This window comes from Diplotaxodon limnothrissa, linkage group LG9 (genome assembly GCF_057381915.1).
Source record: "Diplotaxodon limnothrissa isolate DT_005_m linkage group LG9, D_limnothrissa_male_GT1.1, whole genome shotgun sequence".
NCBI classification, from domain to species: Eukaryota; Metazoa; Chordata; class Actinopteri; order Cichliformes; family Cichlidae; genus Diplotaxodon; species Diplotaxodon limnothrissa.
In genome coordinates, this window is record NC_140604.1 from 11,189,098 (window position 1) to 11,206,472 (window position 17,375).

The 17,375-nt window shown below is 40.6% G+C and overlaps 1 protein-coding gene across 1 annotated transcript; it reads right to left on the reverse strand.

Moving 5' to 3' along the window:
• Positions 1 to 567: 567 nt before the first annotated feature.
• LOC146625177 (uncharacterized) lies at positions 568 to 10,113 on the reverse strand. The gene is made up of 3 exons (XM_085362667.1): positions 10,096 to 10,113; positions 5,093 to 5,689; positions 568 to 1,245 (listed from the first exon to the last, which is right to left on the reverse strand). The coding sequence occupies exons 1-3, from the start codon at positions 10,111 to 10,113 to the stop codon at positions 568 to 570; spliced, it is 1,293 nt and encodes a 430-aa protein (XP_085218793.1).
• Between the last annotated feature and the right edge of the window lie 7,262 nt (positions 10,114 to 17,375).

Genomic DNA, 17,375 nt, shown 5'->3' on the forward strand with positions numbered 1-17,375 from the left:
CCACCCGAACAGTCAGGCGTCAGTGTAGGAGAGCAGAGTGAAAGTGGAAGAAAGACAAATTGCAGGTTTCTTTTGAAATGTTAAAAGAATGTTTCTCAGATCATTGTGTTAAATTGTCATAATCGCCGTGTTCTCTTTAAGACTATCAGCTCTACTCTAAACAACCCTGAAAGCCTCTGCTGACACATGTCATCAGTTCCTTTCTTTCTTTGTAAACAAGGTCGAGTCTGTCAGGTCAGCAATAGTACTTCCTACAGATGACCCATCAGTGTTTATTCCATGACTGTAAACATGTTTCCATTTGTCACTTCAGTCTTTACTCTGAAATACAGGAAATGACATCATGGCTCAAAATCTTTGTCGTTCAAACAATTCTTTATTTAACATCATTTTAACTTCATTTAAGAACTTTAATAAAATACATTCAATAAAAACTTGAGAACAGGAAACTGATTTTAACTCCAACCACTGAAAAAAAAGGTAACCACTGAACACAAACAGAAGAACAATTTATAAAGATTAACATTGAACTACAGGAACAGTTTGATTCATAGCCTCATTTGAACTTTAAGGAAAGCCGACCTGAACTCTGTGGAGCCTGATCTCCAGGGTTTTAAGTTGGACTCTGAAACCAGAGGATGTTTCTCTCTCTTCAGATTCACTCTGATCCTGTGATGGGAACGATTTCAGCCCTGCGTGATCGCGCTGATGTTTGCACAGAGCAGATGATGAAGTGAATGTTTTGGCACAGTGGTAACAGTGAAACAGTTTATTAGTAACGTGGGATCGTTTGTGTGCAGAGTATGAACTGAGATTACTGAAGCTCTTGTCACACTGCTCACAGCTGTAGTTTCCTTCCATGTGTGTACGTTCATGGTTGCTACGACTACCTGACTGTGAGAAGCTTTTGTCACAGTGTCTGCACTTGTATGGTTTCGCTCCTGTGTGGACTCGTTTGTGTCTTTTAAGGTGACCTGCAGTGGTGAAGGATGACCCACACTGATCACAGAGGTGCTTTTTGACCCCACTGTGAAAGAGTTCATGTTGTTTTAAATCACCTGATGTGGGGAAGCTTCTCCCACATTCTTTGCAGTATTTCAGTTTGTCTCCAGTGTGTTTACGTTGATGTATTTTTAGGCCGGCTTGCAGACTGAAAGTTTTTCCACAGATGTCACAACGAAAGTCTTTCCCACCACCACAGCGATGACAGGGTTGAGAAGTGGATCCATCTGTGTCGCTCTGCTTCTAAACAAAGACACAAAGACAGTGTAAGTCAGTCCTTCAACACTTTTATCCTGAAAGTCGCCTGAAATAAAGAGCATCTCTGCAGACGTCCAATTACATTTTACTGTTTCGATTAACACACTCAGTTTACTGGGCTACAATAACTACAATACTACCACCATAATACTACAGCAATACTTATTTAATATTACAGTAACATCTGACTTACACTTAAGTACTACCATACTACTGTTTTTAGGGTACCCATGGTAAACTACTGTAACACTGCAATAATACTGATTTAATACTGCATTAATAACACTGTAATTGTGCAGTTATAACACTGAGCTGACCGGGATACAAGAAAAACACTATTACCCCCAATGACACTGCAATTATAACATTAAATGGGTATTTTAACACTAATGTTTAAAAGTACTAAAGCTATAAGGAAGCAATGATACTACAGCTACAATACTACAATACCATTACGTAGAGCAGGGCGATATGACCAAAAATATTTATCACAATATAGATTTGAAAATTGCGATAACGATATAACTGACGATATAATTGACACTAGAGAAAATACTTTACAACTCCACAATTTTATTAGTGCAAAAAACCCCATCAATGTATTTTCACTTAAACAAGCAGCTGTTTTTTACATTAAAGTTATATAAAAATGTAACAGTGCAAATTCCTCGCTGACAGTTTAACCAAAAGGCATTTCCAGTGGAAATTGGCCGACATATCCTCAGCATAACCATGTATAATATCCACAAAACTTTAAAAGAGCTTATACACACACAATACGGTAATATTATGTTGAAGCACCGTACGTATCACTCCGCGAGGCTCCTGCCTATGACAGCCGTAATGCTCCGACAATCAGTGTTGCTAACTTAGCGACTTTGTTGCTATATTTAGCGAGTTTTCAGACCCCCTTAGCGACTTTTTTCCCTAAAACGCGACTAGCAACAAATCTGGCAACTTTTTCTGGCGTTATTAGAGACTTATTTATGACAACTTTTTAACGTGAAAGCGCGTATCGCTCTTACTCTCAATGAGCAGCGGGTGCTGCGGTGGGCACCTCGCCCGTGCAAAAGCGTTCACAGGCGGAGGATAGTCCTCCCCCAGCTGGTATCAGGGCAGGGCTCCCGCACTGACTGTCAGTCAGTTCTTCTTTTACTGTTATGTTGTTTTGTGGACCACAAAGTTTAAAACTACTTATGAACACACAAAAACACAAAGTAACTCCACCAGAGTGCCTGTTTCGGGTCACTTTTGCCGTCCAAGCCAAGGACGGATAAAGGGTTGGAATTGTGACATTAAAAAAACAATAATTGCTAGAAGAAATTTAATTTGTAGTTCTAAATAAATTCTAAATGCATTTAAGACGTTTTTTACTGACTTTATGTCTCTTCCACAATGTTATTTCTCTCTCCAACAGCGTAGGTTAGAATTACATTAGCATGACCAATTATGCAAATTAGGCGATGACATCATTTAGCGACTTCTAGCGACAACCAATAGCGATTTTCCTTACTGAGGAGTTGGCAACACTGCTGACAATCCATCAAGTGGTGCGGGTTCGTAGCTTAGCAAAGTCGTACTAAAACATTTGACAGATTTTCGAGCGCCGTGTACCACATAAAATTGTTTCGAAGTCAGTAAACACAAACCAGAATCCAAACATAAGGCACACGGGATTATAAGGGGCACTGTCGATTTTCAGAAAAATCAAAGGTTTGATTTTAAGTGTGCTGTATTTACCAAAAAAAACGGTAATAACGACGGTCTGCTGGCATGCTCTACCAAAAATAGTGCTTTGTTGTGTATCTGACGGACGAAAGCTAAACCAGTTCCACACCACTGTCGTTGCAGCATTTTTACAAACCAATTCTGGTTCATCCGTTTCATTCAACGATTCGCTTTCGCCCTTGTCATTCTCCGTCGCCGCCGTGCCTTTTTCGCCATGTGCGTATGAAAACAAAGGCACTGTTGCATGCGCGTTTTACCCATATTCTATCGCGATATTTCATTTTCTTGTCGTTGCCCATAGAGCTGGGCGATAGAACGATAACGATATGTATCGCGATATAACTTTTACTCGATAGAGAAATTAAGCTATCGCGATAGACCTCGCCACTCTTGTTCTCTTAAAAAAAAAAAAAAAAAAAAAAAAAAAAGGTCAGCCGATCCAAATTCAGTAGCGCAGAGCCGAACCAATCACAGCCGCAGCGTCACGTCGCGTGACTTGTTACGTACAGCACAAGTGCCAAGGTGTGTTTGTTTGGGAAGCAGCCAGCGGGTAATGGAGGAAATGAGTGTGCCGACTAGAAAAATCAACCGAGCGTGACCGAAGAGAAAACAGACGATGGTTCCAATGCCGGAGAGATTGTCGAACGGAAGAGCCATAGAAGTTCCGTAGTGTGAAGGTATTTCGGCTATTTCAAGTCTGACAAAAAACAGAGTAGGGTGCACTGTAAATTGTGCCGAAAGCAAGTCTGGAAATACAATAAACTGGTGCATGCGTCACACTGTGCGCCACGTTATTGTTTCAGTGAAATGAATTTCTACAATACTGTTACTGTTAATTCTACTCTCTGCAGTGTTTAAATGCTTACATATACACACAGTTACTGTCCCTCCACACATACGACTCGGTTCTGCTTCTATGCCGCAGCTTTGTTTACTTTTTCCCACCGAGGCTTCTAGACTTCTGATTGGCCAACATTTCTACACGGTTAGGAATCTAGCGCCACCTGCTGCTTTGGCATGTTCATAGCAGCGTTTTCCTTCATTTCTGCCTTTATGTGTGGACGGGATTATTTTTTAAAACGAAAACGGAAAATCTCCATTTTCAAAAATACCCGTGTACGTGTGGACGTAGCCTCAGTCTCTGACTGGAAGCGCTAATTCGTCATTCGGCTTTTGTCAGACTAAAGTAACTGTTAAAACTGTTTGAAAAGCTCAGCTATACAACAAGGAGAGATTGAGAATTTCCTTTTAGTTCTCAGTTTATTTGATATTGACAAAAGTTAGTCAGTTTTGTCTGTTCTTCTGTAAAACAAACTAAGATTTATTTTTAGAATTAATATTTTGTTTCTAAGTGGAATTGACAATTTAGTCTGTTTCGTTTGTTCTATTTTGAAACTTAAACGCTTTAGCGGCTGCCTTTTGTGTAGTTTGCAATATTTGCCTTTATTTATCTGAAAAAGTCTCATGTTCCTTAAGTACATCTACCCTGTTGAACTTATTATGGGAAATAAATATTTAAATAAAAACAAGCTGCTGATTATTTCACATTTTACTTGTGAGCAACGGCACATTTAAATCTTACAAATAGTTATTTGGCTTATATCGTGATAGATATCGTTATCGCCTGAAATGAAAAAAACATATCGTGATATGAAAAAATCTCATATCGCCCAGCTCTAGTTGCCCAACATTATACCGGTATTACAGTGAACGGTATGATATGGCCCAGCCCTACCATTACGTAACGATACAACTTTGTTAACCATAAGAGAAGATTACTGAATGGTTTGGTTTTGTACTTAATTTGTTTTATTTTATTCCATTTACACCTGACAGAGGAATGAGGCCATTTATGCAGAAATAATAACACCATGATATACCACGAAGGTGCCTGAAGATTAAATAACAGCAACATTGCAATTTTCAGCATTTTTAGTTTTTCATGATCGTGTAAACGAAACTTATAACTGAAATGAAAACCTGAATAATGGCTCAGAGCTACTCTTCGGTGCAGTAGAAGTGCTAACATGCTAACACCATTTAATGAGCACACTTGTTCCAAACAGTCAGACTGAACTTACAAGATAAAAATAAAAATACAAACCTCACAGTAACTGCACTTGTAGAGTCTCTTTCTGGTGTGGATCTGTTGGTGTTGTCTCAGGTACTGTGGAGTTTTAAAAGTCTTCTCACACAGGTCACATTGATAAGGTCTCTCCTCAGTGTGGGTAAACATGTGGCTTTGTAACTGTGCGTCTGTTATAAAGTATTTGCCACACTGATCACACCAGTACACATCTTCTCCGGAGTGAATGCGTAGGTGTATATTTCGGTACCCTAGCCGGCTGAAGGTTTTTCCACAGATGTCACAGCTGTATGCCTTAACTCCAGAGTGGGTAACTAGATGAGTCTGTAAACTGCTACTGTGAGCAAAAGCTTTACCACACTGATCACAGCTGTAAGCTTTAACTCCACTGTGGACGACTTGGTGTGTTTTCAGGGCATTCTTCCAGGCAAACGACTTTCCACACAAGTCACAGCTGAACGGTCTCTCTCCAGTGTGGATGAGCTGATGTTGTTTTAGTTTAGACTTCAAAGTAAAATCCTTCCCACACTCGTCACAGGTGTTTTTTTTCTCTCTCTTTCTTCTGTGAGGTTTGTCGGCCTCCTGAGAGCGCTGACTTCTCGGTCCACGTTGGTCCTGCAGTGACAGAGATACAAACAGAGGCAGTGAGTGAAATGCAGTCATTGAACAAACTGAAGCTTCAAACTCCCTCCATTAACACTAGTTTTAAACCTGAAGGTGGAGTGTGGCACCAAACACCTTAAAGGTCTCTTATCCCCACCTACTGGTAGTAGTAACACATTACATCCAACCTGGTGTTAAAGATAATTAATCATTGTTCAAACACTCTAAAATCATGCCCATCTCTCCTGCTTGTACACAAATATTAATGCTAACACACTCAGAATAGTAATAAATGTTTACCAGGTCTGTACTTTTTTATATTTCCTGTTTGTTTCCTATTATATATTTCTATAATTGTCTAATTTATTCGATAATAATAAATCATATGTAACAGTTACTAGCTTGGTTCAGTGAAGGATGATGTCAGAGTCTGACTGTAACCTGACGTTTTTTTTTACTTTTACTCGCTACATTAAAAAAAAAAAAATCTGTATTTTCTACTCCTTACATTTTCAACACAGGCTTGTTACTTTTGGTTTAAGTCATTTGAGGGGAGTTATTTCATCACTGCGGGCATCAAAGATCAAATTGATTTGAGCCTAAACAGTAACACATGAAATCCAATCCTGCATCATACACCAGGCTGTGTGGTAAAGTCCTATAAATGGAGCATGTAACGATCACTGTAACACAAACCGTAAATTTTATCTGAGTTTAAAGGTTTAAATCACCGTCAATTTCATCCTTCTATGATTCAAAGTTTGGCGACATCCTTATCATACAGAGTTCCGTTGGCTGAGTTGGGAAAAAGTTCTCAATAGTTTTTGAGCTCAGCAAGGAAATCTGTCAGTTCATGGTGTGAGATTATTATATTATCTTATGCCACGTTATACCCCTAATTAAAGATAGTGAAATTATTACGTAGTTTTAGTTTGCATTATTCTCCTGACTTCGAAGAAGGTGACAACTATTACAGTTATTAAACTGATTTGTATTACATTAGACTGCTGATTTATTGTGAATGAGTGATATTGTTTTAGATTAGATTAGATAGAACTTTATTAATCCCTCGGGTGGGTTCCTCTGGGAAATTCGATTTCCAAAAAAGCACAGCACCGACAGAAGTTACAGAGTTACAGAATATTATATATATATATATATATACACACACACACACACACACACACACACACACACACACACACACACACACATATATAAATACAGAGACAATATAAATAAAATATACGAAGGGGATAAATAGAATAAATAGGAACAAAAAATAAAAATACAAGTGAATTGCACATTTCAAGTATTGAGGTCTATTGCACTGTTGACTATTTACAAAAGTATTGCACAAAAGGTATTGCACAGTGAAGTGAAGAGGCACTACAGCTTAGTTGTTCCCCCCTCCTTTGTCCTCCTGTTTCCCCTCCCTCTCCCCTCCAGAGAGGAGTTAAACAGTCTGATGGCGTGTGGGACAAAGGAGTTTTTAAGTCTGTTAGTTCTTGTCTTTGGGAGAAGCAACCTGTCACTGAACAGACTCTTCTGGTTGTTAATGGCCGTGTGCAGAGGATGCTCAGCATTGTTCATAATGTCCATCAGTTTCTTTAATGTCCTTTTCTCTGCCACTGTCACCAGAGTGTCCATTTATGATGCATTATACTGCTGAGGTATAAAAATACTGTTTTCAGAGAGTCATGGCCTTATTTGTCTGATTAGAAGAGAACAGAGCATACCGGAGAGGTTTTCTGCCCCATCTCATCAGGAGGAGATAAAACAGGGAGCCAAGGCCGTCACTTAGGCGCCGTAAGAGAGAAAGAATGTGAATGTTTAGGTTTTATGACTAGGTGGAGGGGGGCTGAAGCTATAAGAATGTGAGAAACACTCAGACGCTTCGAGATCAGGCGGACACCCTCCCGCGCTCATCTCCCCTCCGGATGGTTTATGCTCAAAAGTGTTGAATTGTATGGAATAAAAGATTGTTGATTGAGCATTTATACACCGAGTATTGTCCTTCCTTCAGCCCAAAGATCAAAAGAATTGGGAGATTTAACAATGGACATGACATGTATGATGCAGTGAAGGCATTTCAAGTGAAGCTGTCACAAATGCACCAGTGCAACCTGTCTCACTTTCCCTGTTGCCAAGTAATGTTGAACCAAGTCGGCGCACTTTGCTGATAAACTGAGCGCACTGAGTTCGCGGCGCTTTGGTGACTGTGAAGCACAAAAAGAGAATTTCAAGCTTCTTCTTTACGTGGAAACTGCACCTGTGCAGATTCAGATGGAGCTGCAGTGTAATGGTACACTCAAGGCAAAGTACGACACTGAATGGCTCGCACAGTTTATTAGTTCCATTCCTGCAGCAATGCCCCAGCTCCGTCTACATGCAGCTCCAACCTTGTGTATGTTTTCATTTATTTTTCTGGGGTTTTTGCAGCATGTTCATATTTCTAACTTGCATAATTTTGACAGGATATATTTTTATGAAGATCAAAACATTTAAAGTTAAAGTTGATTTTTTAAGTTTATTTATTCTGGAATAATATTCTTGTCTGTTTTTATTCATATTTCTATTTAAAAACATGGTTTTAGTGTGTTCAATAAATGTTTATCTTGTTTGGCCCGCGACCTAAAGTGTGTCTTGAGTTTTGCTCCCTGTGCAGTTGAGTTTGACACCCCTGGTGTAGAGGATGGAAATCAGCCAGGACAACTCATGAAACATCTGCAGACATCTGGTTGAATTCAGTTGTGTACATCCACAGAGAGCAGCAGGTCAGCTGATCACAGCCTGTACATTAAGAACATCGACTGGAGCTCTCAACAGAAATGATTGTGAGCTGTGACTCTTTTCCCCACACTGAGCCACTACAGCTGATTTTAGGGTTGAATCCTGCTGAATCCCACTTTAACCTCTTCCCTGCCCATTTTCCTCTTTAGAGGCAAAGTCACCCTCTACAATGTAGGCATTGTATTATTACATGAATATTACATTACATTAATATAGCACAAGGTTCAGTTAGTTTTGCATAAAATATATATCAGTACTTCATCTTTTACCCCTTTAAGACCTACCATAGAACCAAGTTTGTCAGAGCTTATGTTTATATTTTTACTAGAGATGGCACGATACCACTTTTTTATGTCCGATACCATAAATTTGGATATCTGCCGATATCGATATGAATCCGATATAGTGTATTTTTTAATCAACAGAACTGTTTTTTTTAAAATATCTTGCTGCTTTTGTATAAGTTCATACTCAAGTTAAAAAACAAAACACTAAAGCTATTCTGTTATACCTGTATGCAAAAAATACACAGCACCCAAATATTTCATAGTTCACTAATAGTGATCAATCTAATACACTTAATCCTACTCCATCCTCCCTATTCTGGTATTTTAAAGAGTAAGTAACCTAAATAATAGGGCTCTAAAACTCTAAAAAAAAAAATAGATAGGGAATCACCCACCCTCCACCTCATGATGCTTAATCAACATAATCAACTTTAATTTGATGCAGTGTGAAAAAAATTCACAGAAATCAATTATTTTTCAAGAATAATTAAATAGATTCAACATCTTTCTTCAACAGAACTGCAGACTGCACAGATGGTACCTTCCCAAAGGAAAAGTACTATAGCTTACTAGGGTATATTAGACTTAATAATTACTATATACAGTCATGGACTTCTATGCATTTTACATCAGATTAAAACTTTGGGTGTAAGATTCAGATAATTATTTAATAAAAGCTAGACATTTTAAATGAGAATAAGAAAGAAAAGTATGTCTTGGTGCCCACCTTTTCCCTGTTAAGGACGCCTCTGTCAGTGCGCCCCAGGGCAGCTGTGGCTACAATGTAGCTTGCTATCGTCAGTGTGTGAATGGGTGAATGACTGAATGTAGTGTAAAGCGCTTTGGGGTCCTTAAGGACTAGAAAAGCGCTATACAAATGCAGGCCATTTACCATTTACCATTTTTAATGCCCTATCGGCCCCCCTGGCTAAACTTTGCTAGATCCGCCCCTGCACAGTTACCAGCCGTCAGCTAGAAAAGGATCCTGGTGTAGAAAGTAATATTAAATAAATTCTAACAACAGCTTATCAAGGTTAAACGTGCTGCTGTTGTTCAGCTGCTGGTTTCCTCTTTCTGGCGCAAAGTGGGCAATAAACAAACAAGAGAGACGGACTCGCGACAGAAAAGCCGATCAGCTGATCATTAATCAGTTTCATGACTGAAGTAGCAGCAGGAGAGGGAGGGGGAGAGAAGAGGCAGTCGCTCCATATATGTTCCATCGTGGGAATGCTTTACAAACATTCAGAGATGAACTTACACACTTGCAAAACGGAGCATTCCTGCTCCAATAGGCCTTAAAGGGTTAATGGAGTATTTCTTAACACTAGTATCTGTCACCTTCTTTGTCGAACTCATTGTTTTCTCTGCAGTGGCTGAGCTGAGTCCACGTAGCTTAAATGTTCCCCTGCTGCTCCGTCAGACTCTTCTCCTCCTGCTGATCAGCTGGGACACAAAACAGAACTTTGTTAGGCTCCACACTGCACTGAAGAGTCAAAGTGTCTCATATGTTCATCTGAGAGCACAAACAACAAATTTTAGCTCTCCTGGGTGGGCAACTTGTTTAAAACATACAAAGGTTTGAGCACCGATACCAAATTCAGCAGTATGGCACACCAGTACCAGGAGAGCAATTCCTCTTTAAAAAAGGCCCTGGCAAAGAACGAAAACAGAACAATCAATGGATTACAATGGAGAGTACAGTGTTTCCCAACCACTGTGCCGCGGCATATATACGTGTGCCGTGAGAAATGATCAGGTGTGCCGTAGTGCCACTGCACTACTTTCAAGCATTCTGCAACCTGTTCTCTAATGTGTGCCTTCCTCCTCTTTGTATATACTCCTCTTATATGTTATTTATTCTTACTGTCTTACTATTTATATTGTTTTCCATGCACAGTTGGTGTGGAGCACCCACAATTTAGTTGAATATGTACAAAGACAATAAAAGACTATTCTATTCTATTTTAAAAACTCTGCAGTACTTTTAAAACACAGATCCCCTCTTAGGGTTCGAGGCTGTATTTGTTTTAAAAATGAATCTCTGGTATCTCTGGCCTATCATTATTATTTTGCTAACAGTTAATCAGGCTCATTTACTGAATACTGATCAGAATTTATCAAATTATCTTTGAAATGATTCTAACAACAGGCCTCTCAGAGTGAGGCCAGTTTTTACAATCACATGCCCTGTGGGCTGACACAACTTTGCTGATAAGACAAAGGCAGCTGTGTTTTAGTCTGGAATACATTTATTTTTTACCTTTCTTTTAAATTGATTTCATTATAGCACTTTTACCGCCAACATATTTGGATTTTTTGCCGCTGGAAGTGACCTTATATTGATGATGGCTGGCGTTAGCTAGCTAGCTAGCTAGCTTGGATAGCACACTGCATTCAAAAACTATGCAGGTGCCACACAGTGACAGAGATGCTAACTAGCGCTTAGTAACAGACTAATAAAATAATAGAAACTCTGATTACACTTAGCTAATTTAAAAGCTTTCTTCTAATAATAACACTGTTTTCTTCTCTGTGTTTCATTAGCATTTGTTAAGATTTTCTTGTAAATTAGTTTATAGCAGCTTGACTTGATGTAGAGGCTTTTTCTTTCAACTGGTTCACAAATAACTGACAACAGAGACCGAGGAGAGCAACAGAAAACTTCACTCAGGAGCTAAATTCAAGATTGACTGAACTCAGATCAAAGTTACCTTAGTGCTTCATTTTAGATGAGGAAGAAAAATAAACTAAAACACAAACGCAATAAAGCGGGAACTCCGCGGCTTCTTCTTCTTTTGGGGTTTTTCTTTGGCGGTTAGAGCTTTAAGGCGCATTACCGCCACCTGCTGGACTAGATGGTTCTTAAACGAAACTAGAGATTTAAAAGTAATTTAACAAACAATAAAAACAAAGTCAAAATGTGTCAGTGTGTTATATTCATGAACATAAACATCAGATGGCTTCAGCTTACCCTTACTCCCATTTATTTAAGAGGTTTTGCTCTCTGCAGGGCGCCACAGTAAGTAAGTATGTGTAGTTTTGCCTGATTTAATAAAGGTTACACTGACTCACTTCTCTATCAGCAGATCCAAGTGTAGCCATAATTTCCCAGGAGGGTACTTGGGTTTGGAGTCTCAGCACAGTTTTCAGATTTAATTAATGGGCTTGAGTACAGCCTGATAATTACAGGCATTCAAACTGCCTGTAATTCTATGGCATTCTGTCTCTATGAAGACATTAGATCTTACATATTTCTTGGTTAAAACCACATTCAACTACTTAACAATAAGCCTGCAGCTGCAATGTGGAGGCAACTAAGAGTTTTGATAAATTTTCCAAAAATCTCATCCAATTAATTCTCCTTTACAGATTGTATAACTTTTACTTTTTACAATAAGAATTCTCCAACAAATGTTTAGAAGAAAATGATTTTTCTTTCATTTGTTTTGATACTAACTGAAACCTCAAAGCTCCAGTTTCACACCCCAAACTAACCAACTGTAATGATTATTTTCATCAGCACAATAGTTTTCAGTTTTCAATTTCACATTGGTCTATATTCCCCACATCCTGTCATGTCCTTATCCTTGTTAGGAATCAGAGAAATGAATATAATCAATTCATTAATTGAATTCCACGCTTGTGTTCATCCACAGCAGCTGGACAATAAAGTTTATTGTGACCCTGATACTGCAGCAGAAAAGACTTTTCTGCTCCAACTTTCTGCGAGCAAACGCTCAACTTCTCCCAGCGTGTTGAGCTAATGATTAGTTGGTGTTTTTCTCCAAACACTCTTCTCTCAATGTGTTCACAATAAACTGTGAACAAATACCGAGGAGAGCAGCAGAAGACCTCATTCAGGAGCTAAACTCAAGATTAACTGAACTCACATTAAAGTTTGCTCGGTGCTTACCTTTAGATGAGCCCACAAACCACGAGACACTCTACTGTGGCAACACCACCAGTTTATAAAGAAAAAGAGACGACAGAGAAAAGTTGTTTTGAATGACTAGCCTGTGTGTGATCGTGCGTGGCCTGGGTCCTGTGGGACATGGTCATGGAGGCAGGTGTTCTTGGGCGCCTGGGACAGGCTCGTACAAAGGGATGGTCGGCCACTAGTGGAGTCAGCTGCCCCTGGCCTGTGGTTCTCCGTGATTCTCAGCCTTCGTCTGGGGGAGCCCCATCTGGGCTCCTGGGGGCCATTATTGCAGCTTCCCGCCCTCATCATCAAATACAATTGTGACAAAGACACACACTCATACTCTCTCTCTCTAACAGACAGGCCACAAGATGCTTGATGATTTATGTATCTGTGGATTTATCTCACATGTGCAGCGGTTGTCGATACATTGAGTTTTTCTATTTGTAAAACATATTCGGAAAAAATAAATCAAGAAACACAGTGAGACGTAGACTGTGACAACACGAGCTTGACACGGTGTCTCATATTTTGACTGTGAGTATAGAGGATTGTAGCTCAAGTTAACATGGAAAGATAAGAGGTCTAAAGTCTCTAAAACTTTTGGACGTTCAGTCTCTGACAGAAGGTTTGGAGACAAAGTGTCATGGTCCTGGGTCGTTGACCCAGCGTTTTGTGTTTTGTGATTATTTCCCTCTGTTCTAGTTATTCTGTGTCCTCCCCCCTTGTGTCCGGTTCGGGTTCTAGATTTCCTGTTTTGTTCTGAAAGTCTGTGTCTGTTGTCATTGTGTTCAGCTTGTGTCCTCCAGTCATCATGTGTATTCAGATCAGCTGTTCTTCCCTCCTGTGTGCGATTACCTGATTACCTTGTGTGTGTGTATATATAGTGGGTGTCGGTCTGTGTTCGTTGTCGGCTCGTCTGCGTTCTATGGTGTTCCTGTCTCTGCGTCTCTCTGCCCCGCACCCCTTTTGTATGGTCCCAGGTTTGTCACTTAGTTTCTCCCAGTTTAGGTTTCCGTTTGTAATTACTCATGCTTCATTGCCTGTTTTTGCCACTACCACCCTGTAAATAAACGTCACTCGTATCATCAGTTTGCTGCATTTTGGGTCCTCCTTTTCCTCCACGCCACACGGCTCCCTCCGCCAGCCGTGACACAAAGTTAGTTTTGAATTTGTGAAACAAATATTTTATTTACAGTTTCTCATACACAAGGCAGATAATATTCTTCATGTACATTATTTTTTACAAATACTGGAAGTACAACAAACTGAAACAAAACACATTTTCATGAATTCATCTCTTAATGTTTTATACAAAACTTCTGAATGTGTTCTCTCTGATTTCCCAGTATGTGTTTTGGATCGACTAAAATGTATTTACAATAGCCAGAGTCGACTGAATCCAAATATTTCTTAAATCCAAATTCACCCCCCATTTACTGGAAGAGATCAGGGTAATTTGAATTCTCCAACCTTATAAACCTTTTCTCGAATTTCAAATCTAGTTTGTAAATTTGCCGGTAAAAGTTTAGTAAAAGCTTTATACAAAATTATGGATGTATTGTAATTAACCAGATCCTGGAATTTAAGTAACTTTGCCTGAAGAAAGAATTTGTGAGTATGATCTAGATAACCAGCCTTGTGAATAATACGCAGTGCTCGTTTCTGTACTGTGACTAATGGATTAGTTGTATTTTTATATGTATTTCCCCACAATTCCACACAATATGTAAGATATGGAAGAACCAGGGTACAGTACAGAGTACGAAGTGCTTACCCTTACTCCCATTTATTTAAGAGGTTTTGCTCTCTGCAGGGCGCCACAGTAAGTAAGTATGTGTAGTGCTTTATCAAGGAATTGTTTCACTTTGTTCAAAACTGCGAGGCTTCTGGAAATTTTGGTTTTTATGTGTCTGACGTTGTCACGGTCTGGCTGGCAGACCGTGGGGATGTGGGGAAAGGAGGACCCAAAACGCAGACTTTGCGATGCAAACAGTGCTCTTTATTTACAGTGAAAAGGCTGTAAATACAATAACTCCCCGTTGCTCCCTCGAACCCCGTGTGCGTGCTTCCCTCCGATATCTGTGCTCGTGCTCCCCGCTGTTGTGTTTCCGCACCCCCGTGCGTGCTGCCTCTCCGGACCACTCCTCCTGTAGGGAAACCAGAGACGCAGCCGTCAACACTAACCCTCGGCGGGCATATACGCACAGCACAGACCTAAGCTAACACACACTGACTTGGTAAGATAACTCAATGATCCCGCGTCGGTGGGAGCTCCAAGACTCTCCTAAGTAGCTCCCCCGACGAGCCCTGATCAGCGGCAGGTGTGTGGCTTCGGGTGTGGCCAGTCCCTCCGCAGGGCCACACCCCTCAGGCCTGCAGGTGGCCGAGCTCCATCCTCCAGGCACACCCGCAGACATACACACCCATACCCATCGAGAGCAAGCAGAAACAGGAGCCTGCAGTGCTCCGGGCTCCACCTCCTGCAATTTCATAACCATTTAATTTATACATTTAAAAGCTGAATTTAATTTCTACATTAAGAAACAAAGCATGCTACGTTTGTGCTGATTTGAACAGCCAGCAGGCCACAGCCAGCAGACCCAGCCAGGCTCCACCATCAGCCAGCAGGCCACAGCCAGGCTCCACCATCAGCCAGTAGGCCACATCCAGCAGACCCAGCCAGGCTCCACCATCAGCCAGCAGGCCACAGCCAGCAGACCCAGCCAGGCTCCACCATCAGCCAGCAGGCCACAGCCAGGCTCCACCATCAGCCAGCAGGCCACAGCCAGCAGACCCAGCCAGGCTCCACCATCAGCCAGCAGGCCACAGCCAGGCTCCACCATCAGCCAGTAGGCCACAGACAGGCTCCACCATCAGCCAGTAGGCCACAGCCAGGCTCCACCATCAGCCAGCAGGCCTAGCCAGGCGCCATCATCAGAAATTCCGCTTCCGGGTCCCTCATGGTGGCCGCCTCGTGCTCTCGCTTCAGTATGCCACCCAAGAAAGGCCCAACACCAGAGGAGGTTGAGGACATTAAAACCTCCCTCGGAGCGCTGTGCGGAGACGTGGCCGCAGTCAGGGCACAGCAGGAGCTGCTTCTGGGGCTTCTGGAGGAGGTAAAACAGCTACGCCTCCAAAATGCCGAGAAGGACAGACGGATCATGGATCTCGAGCGGCGGGTGGATGAGCTGGAGCAGTACACCCGTACGAACGACGTGGTCATCAGCGGTATTAAAATCAAGCCGCGCTCGTACGCGCGCGCGGTGGCCGGGAACGTCGGGGAGCCCAGCGACGAGGAGACCCGCTCGGTAGAGCAACAGGTGGCGTCCTTCCTCCAAAGCAAGGGGATAGAGATGGACCTGGAGCACATAGAAGCATGTCACTCACTGCCCAGGAGGAGTGACAGACTGCCGGCCATCATTATGAGATTTGTCAATCGGAAGAACAAGGTCGCACTGCTGAAACAAGGACGCAAACTGAAAGGCACGGACGTTTTCATTAATGAGCATCTGACACGAAAAAACGCAGACATCGCGAGGAAGGCAAGGCAACTGAAGAAGAACAGTAAAATACAACATACATGGGTAACAAACTGTAAGATTTTCATTAAGCTAAACGGGACACCAGAAGAGGCAAAAGTACTGATAGTGAGGAACATGGAGGATCTGGACAAGTATAACTGACACCAATGTATCAATTACACCAGGAAATGACATGGACACGTTGAAATTAGTTCTTCAACAGAAAGTAATTGATCTAGATTGTGAATATAAGGAGCATAATATAATAGATCCAGAAATAGATTCTGAAAGTAACTTTCTCTCTTCTTTTGTTAAAAATTGTAATTATTTCACTCAGGAACAATATGAAAAAGAAATTAACCTAGACGGGAAGCTCTCATTAATTCACTTTAACAGCAGAAGTATGTACTCTAATTTTGATTTCATTAAGGACTATTTGCAACAATTTTCTCGCCCCTTTAGTGTTATAGCCATCACTGAAACTTGGTTCAATGTCGATAAAGGAATAGATTTTTGTTTGAATGGATATGATTTAAAATACATGAATAGATTAAATAAGGCGGGCGGCGGGGTTGCTATATATGTTCATAACTCTATAAAATATAATGTTGTAACAACTATGTCTATGGCTATTGATGGAATTTTGGAATGTTTGACTATTGAGATTATGAATGAAAAAAAGAGAAATGTTATAATAAGTTGTATATATCGGACACCCAGTTCAAGTATTGACACTTTTAATGAATGGATAGAAAAAACGTTTGCTTCGGTGAACCAAAAATTACTATTTATCTGTGGTGATTTTAACATTGATTTGCTAAATCCAACAAGGTTAAAAGCCATTGATGACTTTACTGACACGATGTACAGCTTATCACTATATCCAACAATAACAAAGCCAAGCAGAATAACTTCACATAGCGCCACTATTATTGACAACATTTTTACTAATGTCATGGATTTCCAAATTAATAGTGGTCTGCTTGTCTGTGATATAACTGACCACTTACCAGTTTTTACTTTGTGTGACTGTGATTTAAAAAAAATAGATACCAAGATCATGATAGCAAAGCGAACAATAAATGAAGAAGCAATTCATGCCTTCAATTTCGATTTAGCACAACAAGATTGGAGTTCGGTGTATGAAGAGTCAGATGTGGACAAGGCTTATGATA

Coding starts and splice junctions, on each gene's coding strand:
- LOC146625177 (XM_085362667.1), bottom strand. Junction 1,246..5,092: donor ACAAGTGCAGTTACTGTGAG/GTTTGTATTTTT, acceptor GTCTTTGTTTAG/AAGCAGAGCGACACAGATGG.